Source organism: Numenius arquata, chromosome 10 (assembly GCF_964106895.1).
Source record: "Numenius arquata chromosome 10, bNumArq3.hap1.1, whole genome shotgun sequence".
NCBI classification, from domain to species: Eukaryota; Metazoa; Chordata; class Aves; order Charadriiformes; family Scolopacidae; genus Numenius; species Numenius arquata.
Genome location: NC_133585.1, coordinates 27,313,894 through 27,336,498, shown reverse-complemented (window position 1 = coordinate 27,336,498; position 22,605 = coordinate 27,313,894). Strand labels below are relative to the sequence as shown.

At 37.3% G+C, this 22,605-nt stretch overlaps 1 protein-coding gene across 1 annotated transcript in view; it reads right to left on the bottom strand.

Annotated features, from left to right (window-relative positions):
• Positions 1-22,605, bottom strand: part of TTC29 (tetratricopeptide repeat domain 29) — a 131,737-nt gene that overhangs the window by 49,423 nt on the left and 59,709 nt on the right. The window contains exons 8-10 of the mRNA XM_074154874.1: positions 11,742-11,833; positions 5,351-5,474; positions 655-886 (exon numbers count right to left, since the gene is read on the bottom strand). Coding sequence (XP_074010975.1) covers positions 655-886; positions 5,351-5,474; positions 11,742-11,833 — 448 coding nt within the window. The remainder of the gene's footprint in view (positions 1-654; positions 887-5,350; positions 5,475-11,741; positions 11,834-22,605) is intronic.

Below are 22,605 nucleotides of genomic sequence, written 5' to 3'. Positions count from 1 at the left end.
AATGCATAATTCAGTTTGTCTTGTATTGACATGTAGTACACGGGAAAAAAAAGTAAAGAAAATTTAACCCATGAAGAAAGAGGTCTACTCCACATAAAGTCCTCCTCTACTCTTTATCTGAGACAAGGAAACACAAAGAAGAAATCATAGATTTGTTTTTTTTTTCTTCCCCTCCAACGTCAAGTATAAGGATGCCAAAAATAAAACAGCATGTTCTTCTGAATTCAGAACTATATTCACTATGTCAAGCAGAAATTACTTCTTGCTTTTAGTAACAGGGAACTTATTTTTGGATGCACTTGAAAAACTGTCTGCAAATGAAAATTATTATTATTTTTTTCTTTAAAGATTAAAATAATGATATTTAACTAAACTAATACATCACTCTTTGCTTGTAACTATTATGTTGTGGAAAATAGCACTGAAAAAAGTAAGTTACCATTCATAGCAACTACTACTATCTGTTTCTCCCTGCTATATTGTATTTAAACCTATTTAATTCAGCCTTTAAAATAAGCACACAAAGGGGTAAATCTAACCTCCATTCAGTAGGAAGATTAAACCCAGGAAATAATTTAATAAAACTCTACAAGAAAAACGACTTAACCGTTGAGGACAATACAGCACTAATGTGTTTCATAACCAATGTCTTACCGACTGTAAGAGGGTCAGTGCACATGTCACTTCTGTTCTCCTTCCATGCCAGCAGGTACCTGCGGCTGATGGGATCTTCTGCTTCTATATGGCTGTTAAATGCCACCATCAGTTTATGAGCCTTCGCAATGCCACAATAAGTCCTTGTTTCTTCCACTAAGGGCAAATTATTTAAAGTTTTTGCAGCCTCAGAAGCCCGACTGAAATACTCAAATGCTTCATTGTACTTCCCCTTGTAAAGAAAACAAAAAAAAGAAAAGAATTGTAAGAACTACTTGTAGTCACTTGTATTTTACCTTGATATTAGAGCCTGCTCCTCTGGCACCTCAGAGATGTTGCAGCTGAAAGGCCAGCCTGCAGAATGACTCATGGTGGTATTAAGCAAATCACTCTCCCTTGCTGTTTCCAAACCTCTAAAATCCAGATAACATTGCTCATACCCTTCTCAGGAACTGAATTGCTTTTTGGTTGTCTGTGTAGTATTTTGAACATACGAATCTAAGTATACCAATGCTAAGTATTAATACAGATTTTGGCCAGGCCATTTAGAAATTATCACTATTGTTTCATTAAGTTTAACACATCTGTGGGAGGAAAGGTTCCAATTTACTATTGTGATACTCAATTTTAGAACAGAAATCTTAAAAATCGAAAAAAGAGGATAATGAAATGATGGACCTAAAGCACAGAAAAGAACAGAAATTAAAACCTACAGATTTATGGGGAAAGAGGGGTATACTAAAAACCAGGGATATCACAAAAAGGGAAACAGTAGGAGAAATATAAGCCAACTGTCACCAAATAGAAAACCCAAATAATTTATCTCTTTATCCTGCAGAATACAGAAATCCAACAGTCATGAATCCAGTAAAAAGGAGTATAAACTATAGCAGGTAATACATTAAGAGGAATTAAAAAAAGTATAACAAGAACTATTTTTTATGTGAGATCTATAAAGAAAAATCCTCACATTCTTTGCCATGGAGCTACTTTGAGTTGCCATCAGAGATGGAGTCAAAAGAAGAGTTGCAGGAGCAAGCTTCTAATTTAAAAAGTAGCATACCAGGAGACCTAAACACAGCATAAAATTTTATTTTGAAGAAATCTAAAGACAAAGAGATTGAATTGCTGGAAAATAAGTTCTATCTCTCATTAAAATTAGGTAGTATAATCCAGGCTTGAAAAGCAGTACATTTTGTGTTGGTATTATACGTGGCAGTGTGCAATAACTTTATGCTCTAGTATCAGTGTTGTCTAGTATTTAATACTACTACCTGAGTGGTTATGTGATAACAAATGAAACTAATTCTTTAGAAAATGAGAGGTAATTCATACTGCCTGAACTATTTGTAACTTTTAGCGGGTTCTAATTAACTCAGGCTCAGGAAGGTGGCCTTGAAATAACATGGGCAGTTCTGCAGTGGCTTCTCCTAAATGCAAACAGCTTTAATACCTAGTAAAGTCAAAATATTAGGATGCATCAAGAATGCAGTGGAGAAAGCTACAGTAGATACAATCTACGTAAATAAACAGTATAGTAATAAAACTGCACAAAGTAAATATATGTCAAACAGCAAAGATAAAGGAACAGACTGAAAATTGCTACCACCTACAATAGAAGAATAGGGATGAATTGAATATAACTAAAGAGCAAGAAATTTTAAAATAATTACAGGTAACTCTCTCTTCTTAATGGATCGTTTATGGTGATAATCTTGATCATAAACCTACTAAGAAGAAAAATGGACATCCTTGTGAAAAAACAAAAACAAACCAACAAAAAAACCAAACAAGACAAGACAAAAAAAGGTCTTCTGGGAGCAAGTCATTATGGAACTGTTCATCCTTTACCTTACTCTGAAGAAATTATTTCTGGCTAGTGTTAGAGCTAGACAAACTTCTTATGGCAGTTTCTATATGTCTATCATTAACACTAATTATAGTCTGCCTACTCCCTGGAAGATGCCTTCCAGTTCTCCCATTGGTGAGGAATTCTGCTGCCCAGATGGCACTAACTTCCTGACTGAAAACATTTTCAGAGTTGTCTTATCCTTTCACTCTCAGCTTGATTTATTAGGATTGACATTCCATTCTGCATAGAGAGACTTCAATTATACCTGTTGCACTTGATACCACTTTTTGGGATGAAGATTTGTATGGCTGCTAAAATGTGCCTGTAATTAAAAAAGGAGAAAAGAACAACAGAAATTCAGGTAGTCTTTAGTCTTTGTTTAATACAGCAAGAGAGCAGAACTAGGCCTATGAGGACACAGCAATGAATAAAGAACAATTAGCAGTAGGATAATAGATAAAAGCAGAAACATCTACCTACCATACTCATGAGAACTATTACAGGTCAAGTGATACAACTAGTGAGACAAATGCAGCAAATCAGACTAGGAAACTTAGTGAAAAGTGAAATGAGAAATGAGAGAGTGTGTCATGCTAAGTCCATCAGAGTTTGGATATGAAGTGAGCCACCTGCTCAACAAACCGGGACAAATCAGACCTAATACTTGCGCATAACACAAACCCAGGCATTTTGGGAAACAAGAAACATATGGGTAAAACAATCATGACTAGAAAGCAGGAACTGAGTGTACAGCACTAAAGAAAGATGGTGATGGAATAGTGACATTACAGAATTTTAAAGATACAGCAACAGCGTGGACAGAGCAAAGAGAATTTGGTCAAAGTCACTTTGGGAAGAATAGTGAAAGTTGTATCTCTGGTTTACTAAAGGTCCCCAAGGATAGATCTGGATATAAATAGAGATATCTTTAATTCCATGAGAAGGACAGTACTACTGCAAATTGTATCACTGGGGGAAGTACAGACTTGAATAAAAATACCCTAATAATGACTTAACTTAGAGAATACTGGTGGTGACAGCTGACACCAAGCAGGCAGTGATCCAAGAGAGGAAACGTTAATTTAGACTCAGTTTTGGTAAACATTGCTGACCTTGTAGAAAAAATGGTATAGAAAATAGGGAACCATAAAACTTCAAGAGAATTTTTTATATATTTAAATTACATATTTTATGTAAGTTAATAAGATTAAGCCTTACTACATTTCTTCCCTTCTACACCATTACCACAATTCAAGGTAGTAAATTCCGAATTGAGAAGGTGAATTGAGAAAGCGAATTTAGAAAATAACCATAAAGAGGTTAATTCTTAAAATATCACTTTTCATAGAATTATTAGCAATAGTGGTAGAAACAGTGAAACAGAAAAGTAGTTAAATAGAACTTAGTTAATTATTTTTCAAATTTGGAGTAGAATACCTAAGCACAGCATCACATCACCCTACTTTCTTCTAAGTGTCAGATCCATTTTAAAGTTACTTCAGCAAGTTCTTAGAGACTTTAAAACTTATTTTTCAATGGGAAATCCAGCATTTATGCTAAGAACATATGTAAATAGAAAGCTTTCAGGCTAATTTAGAGATTACAGAGTAAGAAATGTTTCTACTGCTTATGAAACAAAAATGAGCCACCAACTTTGGTAGAGGGAGTTCTCTGTAAGAGGAATCAAGAAAAAAAAAGGGGGGGGGGCATTTGGGGGTAGTGTAAGTAAAAAGGGGCAAGTATCCTATTCGGTACATTACACATAGAAAATAAATCCTGACAAAAAACAGGCAACAGAAGCTAGAAAGGATTTAGAAAGGATATTTCTATTGTTTCTATGTTCACAGTGAAAATGTTTCCTAATTTCCACATTGTCCAGTCTGCAGAATGAATTCTTTTTATTACTTATTGTATCTAAAGAACTTCATGTAGTATTCCAACTCTAAAATAGGTGTTAATGGGCTCAGCATGAATCTCTCACTTCTGCGCTAATGCTTTTAACTCTTCCGCTCTCAAAAACAAAGCACTACTGCAGTGCAAGTGCTGCATCTCTAGATGTGATAAGGGACAGAGCAAGCATGGAAACCGCTACGCAGACAGGCAGCCAACAGAACTGCTGCCTTTGCAGGGTCCACCCCAGAGGCACAATTGAGAGACTGGCACGTGGGTCAGAAAGAAGTATCTCAAAAGACCTTGGAAACTACGACAAAGGGAGTTTCTTAATTAACTCTAGCTTAATATTGTCTGTCACTGCCTATCTGTTGAATTAAACAGGCCAAATCAAAGCCATCAGGCTGGATGAAGGCATATAGAAGAGAAAGCCCTTCCAATAACAACACAGACCTTTGCCAAACTATTTGCTACTAGCACGCATTTCATAAATTTAGCTGAGAGAATGTACAGAAGAAATCAAGCTAAGATTAAAAACTGCTTATTAATATGCAATGTAGCACACATTCATTTTCAAAAAGGTCAAATTTCAATGTATAATACAATAAAATTTCATTTGTGTTAACTGATGAATCTCTATGGGCATATGTGGCCACAATGGTGATTTGGATGCAGATTTTTCACAACACTGAAAGTTTGTCATGATCTGAATTCAGAGTCTTTTTTCACTGATTCTAGAATAAACCCCTATGTGTTAAATATGCTGTGAAATTTTCACCTTTCCCAATAACTTAAGGCTTGTTTTAATTAGTCACACAGTATCTTCTCCTTTGGTAACTCTTGTAAGACACAATACATGGATAAAATTCTTCTGGGTCATCTCATACGCAAAACCAGATTTTCACCATGATTCAAATGCAACTGTTTGACACCATTACTACAACCAGTACTTACTCTTTCATTGTAAATATTCCCAAGTAATACACATGCATCCACCAGGCTTTGGCTTAGATGAGCATTCTCAGCAGCCTTCATAAACTCTCCCAAGTACTCAGTAGTTTCAGCCGCTTTTCCCTGACTGAAGCAAAGGACAGGGACAAAATTAAATATTCACTCAGATGGCTTCTCAAAATGCTGAAGATCTATCCCCCTGTTCTGAACTAACTTCACTGTGTGGTGACTCATCCATGACTGTACTTTATTTCCAAGGTGGTTCTCTAGGTACTACCTGTGCTGAGACCAATGGGACTCATCCACACAGAACCTCTGAGGGCAGAACTGGATACTTTGAGTGAAATAAAACAAGATTCTTCTTCAGAATATCGTGCCATATTCTAAGGCCAAGAAAGAAAATGCAGGTGATGATTTTAAAAGGGTTTTGGAGTTTCAATTTTTTTAATATTTTTTCTGCTGAGCAGCTGATAACATTTTCACATCCTGACAAAATAGGGGAAAGTTTTAAGAAGGCTAGTTTTTCAGCAAGACTTTTTTGTTCTCCTGGCATTCGGAGCTGCCATTTCTTGCTCTAGAACCCTGGTGGTGCTGCAGGAGCTCCACAACATCCCTGTCTCTTAGCTTGGGGGATGACAGCCTTTCCCTGAGTGTAATGCTGCACTTTGACTGGGAGGATCAAAGGTTGCTGGAGTCACACAAGCAAACCTATAAACTGTGGATTGCAGGTGTCACCCCCAAATCCCAGTGTGATCAGAGCAACTTGAGGTCACAGCTGCGTCTAAGCTGAAAATTGGCTAACGTACTTTGACAATAACATTTGCAGATTTCCTTTTTTTTAATAAAGCTGGTCATATTAACAATATAAGATCTCTGCAGTATGATTACAAGATATAAGATAGACATCTGGGTTTGCTTGTAAGGCACTGTGCTCTTTTTCCCTTTAAGGCTAAAGTGTTACTGCAGCTGACCTCAATATTAGCCATGAACTTGAGTCACTAATGTAGGAGTGTAGCATGCTAAATGTCAAGCTGCCAAACAATCCAGTCTTAATTAAGAAACTCACAGAAATAGACGTTCCTGTAAGTGATAAAGAATTTTGATTTATTTTCTCACCATTTTAAAACACCTTCAAGTTATATTCATACAGCAAATAGCTGACTGGGATTTATTTACATTACAGTTTTTATTATAAACTATATTAGGGATATGTGCTTTCAAAATCTGGCAGAAGTCTGCAATTCCTTGTCTTATGATATCAGCATAATTATACCAGGGTAGCGGCTGCCACAGAACAGGAAACACAGCAAAGCATGGCTGCAAATTGACAATATTGCAGTGATTATCTGTATGTGATCGAGATGAGCGAGATTGCTACAAAAGAATGCTAAACCACTGCACAATAACAAGCTCAAAACACGCTCCTGTAAAGCTTACTTGTCAATAAGCAGAGTTGGATTTACTAAAGTTTACTAATTTAAGTATCTTAGTATCACGAGAATATTAAATATACTGTACTGTAAACATTTGCCAAATGTCAGAAGGCTTCTAAATTTTAGAAATAGAAACACATTTTTTTAAACCTATTTTTTTTTCTAAGAAGAGAAAATAAAATGTTTCCCCACAGAAAGACAGCATATGATTTATATAAGTTAAAGGACAAGGTTAAAATGTTAGACAAATATTAATTCCAGTTTTTCTAGTTTTCTATATGCAGTGCACAGGTGCAACTTGAAGAGCATATTATATGGTATAATCATTAAATCCATTCAACCAGACCTTTGAGAGTTAAAAACATATATTCTGAGGAAAAGGACTCCTCGGTCCAAGGAATGAGAATGAAACAGTGCAGAATATTTGTGTATCAAGGTGATTCCAGTTTCCAATTGGGAAAACAGGACTGTTAACACCCACATCCCCTGACAACTGTCCAATTATGTATATCACACTTGGCCTACTGTTTGCAGTAGAAGTAATCAATAAAGGATGTGGTTGAGTGAACATAGATTTTGGTTGAACCAATGCATGAAAACTTAATCATTTACTCAGAGTGGAGAAATCAAATAGAGCAGAGATGAAACAGCCACTAAGGGGTTTGTTGATTGTGCCACCAAGTTTGTGGGCTAGAGGCTAAAAGTAATAAAGCAAATGGAATCGGTGACAGGAGAAAATGTAAAAAGGTTTTCTTAATTTCATGAATTAATAGAAATGTTTTGATGTATTTTTGGCCATTTTTTATATTTCGCATAAAAACCTATGCTCCATGTATAGAAAATGTGAAAATTGCTAGGGCATATAACCTCTTTCAAGCAAACAGAAATCAATCTGATACATATCAGAAAGATATTTCTCACTGTTAGAACTTCACTTATGCCAACTAGCAATTGGTGGGTACGGCTTAACAATTTGTCAAAGGAAGTACTTTTAAAAGTGCTGCAGCTTGAGATATTTAAAGCATGATAGAAGGATTACTGAAACACTTTATCCTGCACAAGACACGATAACATGACAAACAGGTCTTTCCTACTCAAAGGGCTAATATTTTATAGTTCCTTCAAAAATCTACATGTTATTTTATACAGCCATTTACTTTCTATCTCCTTAGACATCACCTTCCTAAATGCATAAAAAGTAATTTCCTAAAGATATAGTCATTCATGATCCCACAAAACAGTTATGATGACTTCAGCAGAAGAGATTACATATCTAGAGCAACTCATTTTCCAGTTTCATGCTAAAATGCCCTATGAGATTTTTACCCCTATTAGACTTTTATGAAAATATGCACCTTTTATAGGATTGCTCATGTGATTGAATTGGATGTATAAATCATGTGTCCACAAGAAGTCATTACCATGGTGGACACTGGCAGAATAAGTCAAAAACATGATGCTATTATGTCAGACTTTTCCCTAGAAAATGACATGCCTAAATGCACGTGATAGAGAATTTCTGTTTCCCATGGTTTGTGGAAACATCTGCAACAAAGATTTCACAGGGACATGTGTCCTGGGAAGAATCTGGGGTGCTGACCGGTTGTGTAGGGATGGGGTCAGGAAGGCCAAGGTGTGGCTGGAGCTGCACCTGGCAAGGGACGTAAGGGATAACAAGAAGGGCTTCTACAGGTATGTCAACGAGAAAAGGAAGGCCAAAGAAAGCATATCCCCCTGATGAACACAACTTGCAAACTGCTAACAACGGATGAAGAGAGGGCTGAGGTACTCAACATTTTGCCTCAGTCTTCACTGGCAATCTCTCTTCCCACACCTCTTGAGTGGATGGACGGCAAGACAGTGACTAGGGGAGAAAAAACAGTTCCACTATAAGAGAAAATCAGGTTCGTGACCACCTGAGGAACCTGAACATACATAAGTCTATGGAACCTGATGAGACGCATCCCAGAGTCCTGAGGCAATTGGCTGATGTAGTTGCCAAGCCACTCTCCATGATATTTGAAAAGTCATGGCAGTCAGGTAAAGTCCCTGGTGACTGGAAAAAGGGAAACATTGCACCCATTTTTCAAAAGGGTAGAAAGGAGGACACTGGGAACTACTGACCTGTCAGCCTCACCTCTGTGCCTGGGAAAATCATGCAATAGATCCTCCTAGAAGCTATGCTAAGGCACAGGAAGGACAGGGAGGTGATTCGAGGCAGCCAGCATGGCTTCACCAAGGGCAAGTCATGCCTGACTAACATAGTGGCCTTCTATGATGGAGTGAATACATCAGTGGACAAGGGAAGAGCTACAGATGTCATCTACCTGGACTTCTGTAAGGCCTCTGACATGGCCCTCCACAACATCCTTCTCTCTAATTTGGAGAGATATGGATTTGATGGTTGGTCTCTTCAGTGGATGAGGAACTGGTTGGATGATCACATCCAGAGGGTAGTGGTCAATGTCTCGATGTCCACATGGAGACTGGAAACAAGTGATGTCTCTCAGGGGTCCGTACTGGGACCAGTACTGTTTAATATCTTCATCAATGACGTAGCAAGTTTGCAAAGGACGCCAAGCTGAGTAGTTTGGTTGACATACCTGAGGGGATGGAACTGAATGAGCTTGAGAAGTAGTCCCATGTGAACCTCATGAGGTTCAATGAGGCCAAGTGCAGGGTCCTGCACGTGGGTTGGGGCAACCTCTAGTATCAGTACACCTTGGGCTGGAGCACTTCTCCTAGGAGGACAGGCTGAGAGAGCTGTGGTTGTTCAGCCTGGAGAAGAGAAGGCTCCGGGGAGACCTTATTGCAGCCTTGCAGTACTTAAAGGTGTTTTATAAAAAAGATGGCAGCAAACTTTTTAGCAGGGCCAGTTGTGACAGGACAAGGGAGAGGCTAGATTTAGAATTGATAGAATTTTTTTACAATGAGGGCAGTGAAACACTGGAAAGGTTGCCCAGACGGGTGTCCCATCCCTGGAAACATTCAAGGTCTGTTTGGATGGGGCTCTGAGCAACCTGATCTAGCTGAAGATGTCCTTGTTTATTGCAGGGGGGTTGTACTAGATGACCTTTGAAGGTCCCTTCCAACCTGAACTATTCTATGATTCTATGATTCATAGGTGTCCAGACTTTTCTACATAAAAGTTTCTCAAATGGCTGAAAGGTGCTGAGAATCATCATGATATTTTACAGGTTTGAGCAATTCATGCCTATCATGTACCTAAAGCTCTTCAAAGCAGGCACACATGCAAGGTGTTTAATTTGGTTAATGCTCTCAGGGCATAACTACCAGATGGTTTTCATAAAAAATACCACAGTAGCCATTTTCCAGAGGAAGGGTTTACAGTTGTGCCTCTACCTGTGCAATAGATTAGCAGTTAAATCTCTGATCCTAGAGTGAGAGAGTGAGTCCTCCTTCACTTGAATCAATCAGAATGTTCCTCTTCTTGTTCCTCTCCCAATACTAAACTGGGGAATCTTATTGCTCTTAGTTTCCCTTCTCATTTCTCCTTACCTACTGGTTTTCCTCTTTTCAAATTGCAACAACTGGAAAGCAATCAGACTGTCCATTCTCAGACAGCTAGAGAATGCTCCCAGAAGGTGTGGAGTACAGATCTGATGCCAAAGAAAATCACTAGCCACTCTTTCTTTAGATGTGCTTTTAAAAAAATTTGCACTGGCATGGTCTTTCAGGGGAAGGGTTTAGAAACCTGGCTTCAGAATGATCTCCAAATCTGTAATTTCTGTGTAAATAAATGTATGTGCTCTCATTCCAGAATGCCTAAATCACAGAGAGAGGAAATTTATATACATGGTTTTCTAGGAATGTCCTCTTGGCTATCTTAGGCCACCCTATACCCAGACTGCTGCTTTTTGTGAATACAAGGAACCCATGAATGCTACTGAGAGCTTAGACACCTTTGCACTCATTGCAAAATCACTCATTGCAACAGCTGGTGTCCCAACAACTAAATCTTTCTCAGTTCAGCTTAAGACATTTCTGAAAATGGGACCTGGTTTTCTAAGTCTGTTCTGTGGCTTTTTGAACATCTTATCCCATGTACTTTTTAGGACACTCAGAATATGAATAGCCATGAATTATGTATTATGAATTATGTATCAGAGAGCTGAAGAGAACTGTGATTGTGGTTGGTCCCTAAATGCTCTGAAAGGCCAGGAGGCAAGGCATCTAACTCAAACAGGAGAATTTGCTCTGCACACTGAAATAAACCTGGTGACAAGTCCTCCTCCATAAACAATTTGCTAACTTCTATCATGCATCATACGCACTGAAGTCCCCAAACGCAGGATAAGCTGCAGCCTTCACTTTAATATCTTCTTTTCTGACTTCATATGATAATTGCATTAGACTACTTTATGTCAAAATTATTTGTGTCAGAAGTTGATGTAGTTTCAAACTAATTCACCTGGAAAAAGATTGTAATGCCAGATGCTGAAACGAAAACATTGAAGACAAGCAATTTATCTGCAACAAATTTATATCTAGTTATAAATGCACAAACCAGAAATGCCACAGAAGAAGTGAGTGCAATAAATGGAAACTTAGAGTTCAGAAAAGATTACACTGATTTCTGGTGAAGCTTGCAACATTCTTCAAGTTGTTCTGTCTTTTTTAACTTGGAAAATACACCTGATTTCTATTTTCCAGTAAGGTACCTCCCAAACTTGTGGGAAAAAATGAATTAAAAAAGCCCCCAAAATGTGGGGAAAAAATGGCATAGAATGGTTTACAGGTAAAAAAAAGCTTGGATCATATACTTTAAAAAATGTGTATCAGTTTAAAATAACTTTCAATAAAAGGGTCACTTACTGCAAGAAGGGCACTGCTTAAAATTTAAGCAGTCAGTAATGGGAAGCGACAGACCTCTAACAATTTAAGTCTTTCACAGTTGAATGAATCTGCACTGACAGCCAGACAAGGATGTGCTAACCTACCTTACCAGGATCTTGGCTGTAGCTGCATATGCTCTGCCTAGGCCAGCAGAATCACAAAGTGCTGTGAAGATTTTTACAGAGGTGTTCAAAATCTGTGAAAACAGGAAAATAAAACCCAATAAATACAGTGCTAAGAATTTCCACATTTTTTTTTTTTCAGTCTCTGTGTCCATATTAAACACAAAATTGAAGTTTTCCCACATGTACAGTTCTTCATTAATTAGCTGTAGTGGAACTAGGTTTTTGATCAGTACTTATAGTTGTTTAAAAATACTCAATAATTGCAAATTCAAAAGATACAACTTGGATTTAAATCCCTGTATTTTGACACTTTGTAAAAACCAAAGAGATATCTCCTGATTCGCAATATAAATTCCCTTATCCATAATTTAGAAGATTTTAAGAGGCTGTGCTTTTATGAATTTCTGTTAATCAATACCTTAAGACGGTATCCTTTGCATTCATAGTGTTTTAGAACCATATGCTGATACACAACTTAATATTATTTTTCTTTCTTTAAACTATCACTATGACAACTTTTCTTAGTACAATTCACATGCTCAAAAAGGAATAAATTATAGGTTATACATTTGAACTATGTTGGCTTAAAATGCTGTAGATAATTTTGTCATTTTTATGACTAAGTATTCACACACAAGCAATTTGTTAACATTCATTTGGAACGTACTCTGTTATCATGACCTTTCCCATAACCAAAGGCTTACAGCTGCTGCATAAAAACATATGATCTTAATTTAATTTAACACTGACATCACCTGTATTGCATAATTTCCCTTTTCATCCACTTTTTTTCCAATGGGGATGACGGGAGAGTGCATATAAAATTAAATCCTATTCTTTCCTCCCTCCTTTTTGTTGCTTGACCCAACCTATTACACACATGAGAAAACAGGAAATCTCCAAAGACTATCTATGGAAATCCTTTTTGCACATTTCCAAGAAAGGAGCAGTGAATGTCATTTACCAGCTCTGAAGGGGGATGGGAGATGCCCAGGAACATATGACAGTATCCTGCATGCCCCAAGATGCCTATTTATACTGAGGTAAAAGCTAAGGCATTTTCTATTAAGAGTGCATCCCCCGTTAGTGGCAAAATGCACTGTTCAAAAGAAGACAACTTGTGTATGCTAATGCTATGGATGTCACCATTTCTGTCACTGTTTCCACTATTTAGATGTCCTAGCTCTTAAAGGATTTTTACGACATGCAGGAGTATCCCTGGACAAGGCTCTTATTTTTTAGTTATATAAGCTCTGTGTGCAAAAAAAGCAGTATTTATTAAGGTGCACTGCACTATTTATCACCCCTCAAGTACTTTCGTATCAGTTATGCTCTCATATACATCAGCATTGCATCCTATACTTGAAGGTCATTGTCAATTGAGTTATCAGTGCATAAGATACGACAAAAAGAGAGTGCAGGCACCCCAGTTAGGAACTTGTCACATCAGTTCAGAACTCGCCCTAAACTGAAATCATACTTAAATTGTCAAAGCCTGCAGTGAGTCATTCTAATAATCCGGGCTGGTAACACAAACATACACAAGTGACCAAGAAGCAGTTCTTGGTTTTGCATTTAACTCAGAGAACCTACAACATTTGTTGTAATAATTGTGCCCATATCAGAAAACCTGCCATAAGAACGTCAGAAGCCTTGCAAAATTTTATGGACTGGACTAAAAATCACTCCTACTTTAAACTGGCCTCTACAACGTTAAACTAGGACACAGGGCCCCTAGTCGTTACCATCTGGCACAGAAAGGTTACTTAGGCACCTAAGGCTTAGCCTGCTGTACTTTTTTTCTACCAAAGATACCACAAAGCCTAAAAAGTACAGATAAAACCAAGGAAAAACCATAGCCAGAGTAGCTAAAGTTGGTTCATTGCACCTCTGCAACAGCTCCTAAAAAGAAGTAAGTAAGCAAATAAAGCCACTCATTCATATTGACTGAAAAGTGCTCATCTTGGTCCCAGGTTACTACTACTATAAACAAACCAAATGTTGCATTCTAAATAATGATGAAATAATGATAATTAAATCATCTACAGGAAGGGAAGGAAATCTTTATAAATTACGAGAGATAATATATTATTTATGTCTGTATTTTAAATAACTCCAGCTTCAGATGCTACGTAGGGACACAGAAAGGGACACATTCTTGCTGGGAAGGAGCTATGTAGTGCCCCTGTACGCTACGATTGCCCACTACCCATTTGTGTGGAAGAAGTGAAGAGGGGCCTCCTCACCTATGGTGAACGCCTTACCTTTCACATTCAGGATAGAAAAACAAGGTAGGGCAGGATAAGATGCTGGATTAACACATAGGCATTAGAGGATTTGACCCTAAGTCTTTTGCAATTACAGCACACTTTTAATTTTCATTTCAAATGAAAAATTATAAAGCTTGCATGCTGGAAAATCAAGCAGAGTTGACACAGTGATGTCTGGCAGAATCTGTAAGCAGCCTGTAATCAACAAATTGACATGAAAAATTTCCTGTTTAGTTTCATGGGATATGAACAACCAGTCCATCTAACCGGTTTCCTATGAATACCACATAAGACATGACATGCATGTGGCAAGAGAGTATTGAGTGGGCATGGCTGGGACATCTATTAGCTCTTTGTCAAGTGGATAAATATTTGGAACACTTACCATTCAGATCTAATGGAATTCATAGGCTCCTGTGAAAGTTTTTTATACCTTTAGACAGATGTATAGCCAGAAATGGGTCTTTTACATATATTTTGGCCAATCTGTGCAGAGGACAGTGACATCCAAGGAAGAGGTGGAACATGCCAATAATTAATGCTGAAAACTCCTACACAAATGTACAGTTTTGCTGCATTTGTGGTCTTAGAGAATACAGCTGTCATTACACAAACAAAAAGGATGGAAAAATTGTTTTAAACAACAGAGCAAAAGTCTTCTTATTAAGGTAACATGTTTCTGCTTCAGTATTCTATGGTAAATATTGTGTATTAAAATGCCACCTTGGTAATTTTCTTCATGTTAAAGAAGTGTAAATAAAAATATATAACACTGTGTAAAGAGATATAGAATGGGATTACGCAAGAATCTATACTGGTAACGAAAGAGTGGGGTTGGGTATTATATGAATCTGCCTGAATTTCCTTCTCAAAACTCAGAAAAAGTTTTTAGAGATTTAGGGTTACTGAAGGGGCAAAATCTCTTGGTTTGGTGGGCTTTTTTTGATTTAGTTTGTTGTGTTTTGGGTTTTTTTTTGTTTTAAATTTGCTGTGTACAAAGAGTTCTGAGGAAGCTGTTGCAATAGATTTATCCTGATCATGCTAGGCTGCATTATAAAATCTCCATGCTGTTTCAAAGAGTTTCGATACTCCTAGCAACTACTGGAAAAAGGTCATTGTATATGCAGTTGAATAGACTAGAATAATGTACAGTTCTTTCTACCTCTAAAAAGAAAATGTAAGGTAAGTTTAATAAAATAAAAATTACAAAATCTGCACTGGTTTGGGTCACAAATTAGTTTTTGTCTCTATGTGACCAAGCACACTGATTGTCTCAAAACTCCTACTTCTACGGGTCCGCAGTGGAAATACTGGTGAAAAAAACCATCAAAACCCAAACAACAAATAAAATGAAAATCAAAGTGCAATACAGAAATGAGCAGCGGGTTTCAATCACTTATTCTCATTCATGCAGGATGTGGGAAGGTGGCAGGGTGAAGACTTCAACTTTGCCTTCCACATCACAGACAGCTGTCCCACATACCATCCACTATTATTTTGATGTATGCAGGGGAAAAAAAAAAAAGGTAGTTTTTATGACTCTAAAATAGAAATTAAAAAAAAGCAGGACGCATTGTACAATTTCCTTTGTTTTCTTACTTAGCAATAAAAGCTGGAGGCAGGTGCACCTGGAAGGAGGATAGCTACTGTGGGAGCATCTATTTACTACATCAACTCCTTTTCTTTGCAAGTCTATTGTGGCTACAATTAATTACAGTATAAAAATAAAGTAACAAGCTCTGCTTAAATCCTCAAACTAGAAAATATTTGTGGTATAGCGCTTGCACTAATTCTCTAGATAGCGGTGAATTTCATGTTTACCTCCTTCACCAAGAAAAATGTTAGTCAGATCTCAGGCCCAGACTTGCTTCTCAGTTATCTCAGCATTATGCCAGTGGGACCCTCCTGGGGTTATTCCATTAATACAAAACAGATACACCAGCTCCTTCTTTGAGACTCCCCCTCCCCAAAATCCCATCCTTTATTTTTTTATTGTTGTCACACCTGTACTTCTTTTATACGTACATAAAAACGTACATACCTCACCAGCATACACTGAGGACTCAGACAAAAGGACACAGGGCTGTGCTAAACATTGATACATCTGGGGATAATGGACAAAAGACTAAAAATCGAAGGTATGAATTTATGTTGAATAAAGAATGTCTATCCAACTCAACACAAGATTAATGCTACTAGCGGTAGTTCATTATTTCGGTAAAATACATTACTCTGACAAAAACAATATGGGATAATATTGATTTATAATACTGTAACTTTAAAAAACAAAAAAACATAGTTCTGCTCTCAGCTTTGCACTTGATATTGTTGTCAAACTTTATTGGAAACACATTTATTTTGATTCCTGAAAATCTAGCTGTGTTTTGCCATTTCACAGCTGGTGAGCAGTAAAGATGCTTCTGCCTCATTTACAGATCTTGAACATGAATCAGACAATCAACTGGAACATTAGTCAAAGAGACCACTAGCTAATGATTTCTGACAGGTGTTGCAGTAACAGGCTAAAGCCCAGCCTGGCCAGCAGCATCTGACAATATTTTTCTGGAGCCAACAATAGGTGTTGGTAGACAGACAATGCAACTGAGTGAGACTACTGGCCTCGTATCACTTAGTACCCCTTAAACACTTTCAGAAAGAACACGTAGCTCTGGCAGTCACTAAATAATCACTTTCACAAAGTCCAGTGAAAATTAAAGACAATAGAACTGTACGCATAGGCATTTTGCAGTTCAATGAACTCTTTCCCATAGCTCCCCAAGAAATGCGCATTTGAAAATGTCTAAAAAGTGCAGTCTTTATTACCATAATTTGAGTAAGGTCAAAGAAAAGTTTCACAATACAAACTCAGATGTATTCTTATTTTGACCAAAACACAGAGTGAGAGAGGTTGGACAGCAATAAGAAAACTGTAGCGTTCATGTAATGTATTGATTACAATGAACAGAGCTCATCGATCCCAGGAAAATAACACACCAATATCAACCCAAAGGCAGGCCATGATATGTTAAATGCCAAATATACTCAGGCAAGTGAGCGTCCAGGGTAGCAGCAGGACAGCATTCTGTTTGCATGCTCGCAGTTCAGGGATACTGAAACTGGGTGCCATGCTGAGGAAAGAGGGAGTGGTCCCTGATTTGCCAGAACTGTTAGTTCTCCCTCTTTTCCCACAACTGAAATTCACCAACTGAAATCCTCTAAATGTGAATGTTAACTCCTTGCCCTTAGTAACATCCAATTACACTGGACTGCACTGTTTGGATAAATAAACGGGAAAGACTTAAACCAAAAATGTACAAACTTCACTGTTCCTACAGAGAGAGAAAGAAATTATCTGGAATTGGCCAATCTGGTATGTTCCAGAACTGCTGTTCCAGGGACTTTAACATGGGTACTTGGACAATGCACTTGCATTGGGGGACAGAAGATGTGGAGGGATCCCTCCAGAATCCACCCAGAAGTCTGGCCAAGTCAAACATCACAGTGGAGCACCCTTGTTCAAGACCTTCCACAGGCTCTTGCTAGGACATGGCTATCACTAAGATGATATCACTAAGGTGTTGCTTGGTTGACACTCCCCGAGGGGTAACTGCTCCATCCAGCCCACACTCTTCCCTCCCCTGTTGTTATACTTGGCTATCAAGTGCCACGTTTACCTTGGTGCTCTATAAACTCACATAGCAATACACGCTTCGGGTTTCTCGTGTCTGCATCTGTTTGAAGGATTAGAAAAGACAAACATTTCACTCATTCCTTAGCAGTCTATCAAGATAAGACATAGGGTTCTTTGCCGGTATCAAGTCTTACTTATATGCTTTGCATAATATTCAGAGTGTGTATGTTTTGCTTTGATTCTGAATGGTTACATAAATAAAAGCAACTAATTGAAAAAGTTCCTTTTCCCCAGAGTAATTTCAAACTTCTGTTGGCTTCCACGGGGTCAGGAGTTCACCCCATATGCTTCATTTTCCTGCACAGGACACTTAAAAGAGAAGAAATCTACAGATGATGAATAAACATAAACTTTTGTTCCCACCCTTATTTCTTCTGTATTAGCTTCTCTATTACTGTTCTTAATTCTGGCCTTCTGTGGCACTAACAATTATATTAATTCTGATTCTCTACACCTACAACTTTGTAGGAAAGCAGTCATCATTTTATTATTTACTATACCACATAAAGAGTTTTACTAATTTTTTTTTTTTTTTAAAATCAGCAAGGTCCTTCAGAGCAAAAAACCTATGCAAATGTCAAAACCAGGTATATTAGCCTGTTACTATTTGTTACTCCAATTTGAAACCTTTACTGCAAGAGACATTACTCTAGTAAAGGTTGTTGCAATCTTTATTTAGTACAGGAATGTAACGTTTTCCAAACCAGCCATTGTTGACATATTTCTTCAAAATAAAGCATGGCTTAACAGTCTGGAGTGAAGAAGCTTCATCTGTTACCCTTTAACAGCAATATAAGAGGAAAAAACAGTTTATGTATCCTTTCCATCCTGACAGATGTGACAATAGCTGGAAACACTGTGCCTGCCAAGAGCTTTTATCAAGTATGTTATAACAACTAGTAATAAGTGTAAATAATAAATGGCTACGATCTTATGGGAAACAGTGGCAATACTAAACAATTTTTGGTGCTTGCTGATGGGAGTCTGCTAGCCTTGGAATTCCCTGGCTTCCCAGTAGAGTTTTGGCCTGACAATAAACAACAGTTTAATACTTTATCTAATCCCAGCCAGGAGGTAAGTTCAACAGCAAGCTTTTGCAGATGTTCACATCCAATAATCTATCCATAATTGATGAAACAGGGAGGTCAGATGTAATGGTTGCTACTATTCCAGCAACAAATAAATGGTTATTGACAAAACAAGGCAGTGTGGCGCTGAGTGCTGAGCAGTGACAAGCATGAAACAGTGCTGAGACAGAAGTAGTGATGTGAATACAGCCCTTCATCTTGAGAATTCCTCAATGTGATGCGTGGCACGAGGGCCACTCTGACACATAAGCAGATGGAGATGACTTGTAAAGGAAAAATGAGATTCTGCAAGTACATAAAAGACAAAGGCAGAGGCGGAGAAAGAAACAAGGAGAAAGGAGTGGACAAGACTGGAAATTTGGGTAAGTGCAATAATGTGAATTGTACAAAAATGTTTTTGTATCGCAGCACTGTGATCCAGATCTCTGGACTGCTTTTATCACACTGTTGTGTCTACATGAATGTACCTGGCTGTCAGATTGCTGTAGCCTCCTAAGACATTAACATCATACTATAGGCATGTGCATGTTTACATGCCCATTACTTCTTAGACAAAACACCTCTAAGTATTCTGCTTCATGCTTATTAATATCTTTAGTCCACCCATGAACAGATATTTTTAATTACATGAAGTTTTCCTAGCTAAAAGCAAACAATCAATCCTTCGTTTTGCATTACATGATGGAAAAAGCTGCAGAGATAAACTAGGTAGACATACAAAAAAATTAAGTCGGTTAATTCCTCTGCATACCTATATGGAAGTTAAGGAAAAGTTCTCATTCAGCTGAAAATCTCTTATTCATTAAGTTTTAACCCATGTAAGAATGTAGTAAAAGGATTAATAGACTGTTTTTATGGACTGAATAAAATCTGAGTCATTTACATGCAAATAGACACTTGAAATCTTTTGCATCCATTCCAGCTAAAATATAGTATTTTTACAATGTTTACTGTGTAATATTCTAATATGAAAAACAGCAGAATGAAATGGTGGCCATTATTGCTATATGTAGTTGTAAAAAGATTTCAGACAGAAATATTTTAAATATTAATATTACTAAAATCACTTAAAGCACCAAGGAATGTTAAATCGATTTATTTAGAAGTACAATTTATTTCACACTTTGCTACCAATTCTTTTGATCAGCTCTGAAATAATACATAAGCTGAAAGCAAAACAGCAAAACAAATTGCTTCTAGCAATGAAGCAGCAAGCTCTAGGTTTTATACTGGCACGCTTTGGTGTTTTAACTTCTCAGGTTATTTATCTATCAAAGGATAAATTTTAAATTCCTTAAGATCTGATGCCTGAATCAAGACCTCTTATTCTCCAATCTAGCCATCGATGGTTCTGATCAAGCAAAGCTGTTAGGCGTTTGCTTACACCTGAATATATGAGTTGTTCCCTTGAAGTCAATGTGAATAACTGAATTGAAATTTAAACTTGTATTTAATAAGTAAATTGCCGTAGCTTGAACTATACCAATTTGAGAAACCAATCTAATTTTAAAAGCCTTACTTCATAGAATTTTTTTTAAAGCCTGTTCATTTGAGCTAAACTATACAAAAGAAAACAAAACCTCCTAGATTATGAATATATTTGCATTTAAGTATTGAAATTCCTGAGTTTGTATAGTGCGGGTACAAATGTTTAATTTCTCAAAACACATAAAAAGTCTGACTTCTGTAACAGAATCTAAGAGAATTAGAAAATTTCTTATACAGTTTTTCAGTCATTTGCTACAGCCCTGGTTATAATACCTGCAGTTTCACTACATACGACTGACTTAAGATCTCTCATACTGTTGTTTTCCTAGATAATATAAGCTATGATGTAAGACATGCTGGAACTCTCTCTTTCCCTCAATTATATACAGCATGTAGGTTCCACTGTTTAGCACACCTAAGCTAGAAATCCAATATAGTCTAAAGTTCATAAAGTAAATAGCCTCTATAACATACAGTTGTACTACTTTGTCTTTTTTGTTCCTAGCCTGCGGGAATGAAATAAATGGAAACTTGTATATCAGCTGTTATTTAAAAAAAAAAAAAAAAAAGGAAACAAAAATTATATTTTATTAGCTACTCTAAAAAACATTTTTAATACACTAAGTAGAAAACATCTGCCTCAATCACATCTTTTAACTGACAAAAGACAGTTAGAGTTTAGAAACCTCAGACCTCAGCCAGGGCAAGTGGACTAATTGTAACCTTACATCCCATGGAACAGACACTATCTATAGCTGTGGTCACAACCCGGCCCTTGCCTTGCCTGGGAAAGCACAAGGAAGAGCTGTCTCCACTGGCCATACCTAGCAGAGAATTCGCAGAGAACAGCAGAGATTGTTCCATCCCATCAGCTATGTCAAAAAGGTAGGACCAGAGCAAGCCTCCATGACTGCCAACTGGTGAAAAATAGATGCAAGGATATTTTTATTTCCTTGCAGAGCAGTTTAAGGAGTTTTTAATGGCTTTGTCCTCAATGTTTCAACATATTAGAGCTAAGCAAACAGTGAGGGACAATTTGCTTCTTTTGAGTTCAAACATAACAGCTAGCAACACTTTCATGGAAATGATTCAGTCATACAAAGAATTCTCTTGATCTTAGGATATCTATTATTATTATTAATGCAGAAGCATGTAAACATTCTTATTAATGTTGCACTACAGCTCTCTCCAGTTCTTTTGCAAACTCATACAGAGAGCATGTGTGTGCACGCGCATGCATGTGAGTGTGTGTATAAGGTAATAATAAAACTTGTCATTTTGCAGTAGATAACCTGAGTCAAAATCTTACCAAAAAATAGAGTTTGAAATTTGGGAAATGATATTTGATATGTTAAATGGCATGAATTCTAAACTCAAGGTGTTTAATATACATATTTCAAGTAAGGCTACATAAACCTTATAAATATATATTAACCCAGCAACTTTCATACTGTTTGGGAATTAAAAACAAACATGCAAAAACCCCAATGTCCTCCACTCATAGCCCCCAAAATTGCGTCTTTAAACTTTTTGTCACCAACTCATATGCAGATTCCCGAGAACACCAATGGTCAGATAGTCCTAAAATTCTGAAAAGGTGCTATAGATTTGTCTAATGGAACATGCAGTTAAATCTGCAGCTCACTGAGTTGTCTTGTTTTTTTGGGATGTATGAACAATTAAATTTAAAATTGTAATGGATGAGATGAAAGTCCACGCATTTACGGTGTTTTGGTAGCCAGTCTTATGGAACATGAGACTCCTGAAGAGTAGGGGTGATATCAACAAGTTACTAGTGCATTTATTTTCCTTGTTGCTATGGGAAAGCATGGAAATCTGATTTGCTTGTCATCAAGTAATAGATTTTTTTTATGTATTTAATATATCAAATATGAGAAAAAACTTCTTCACAGTGAGGGTGCCAGAGCCCTGGAACAGGCTGCCCAGGGAGGTTGTGGAGTCCCCTTCTTTGGAGATTTTCAAGACCCGCCTGGATGCAGTCCTGAGTAACATGCTCTAACATGCTCTGGGCAATCCTGCTTCAGCAGGGGAGTTGGACTACATGATCTTTATGGTCCATTCCAACTCTAAAAATTCAGTGAAATTCAGTGAAATTTATTTGTTTCTCATTCTCCATAATTTTTGTATAACTTGACTACAGTAATTCTGCAGTAGCACTGCGTTTAAGAGTTTTCTTACAAAGGGTATTCTTGTGGTACGTTTATCTTGACAAAAATCCAGTTAACTGAGGGGAGTTATTCTAATGCCATTAACCAAGAAAAATGCAATTTGAAGCAGTCTCAAAA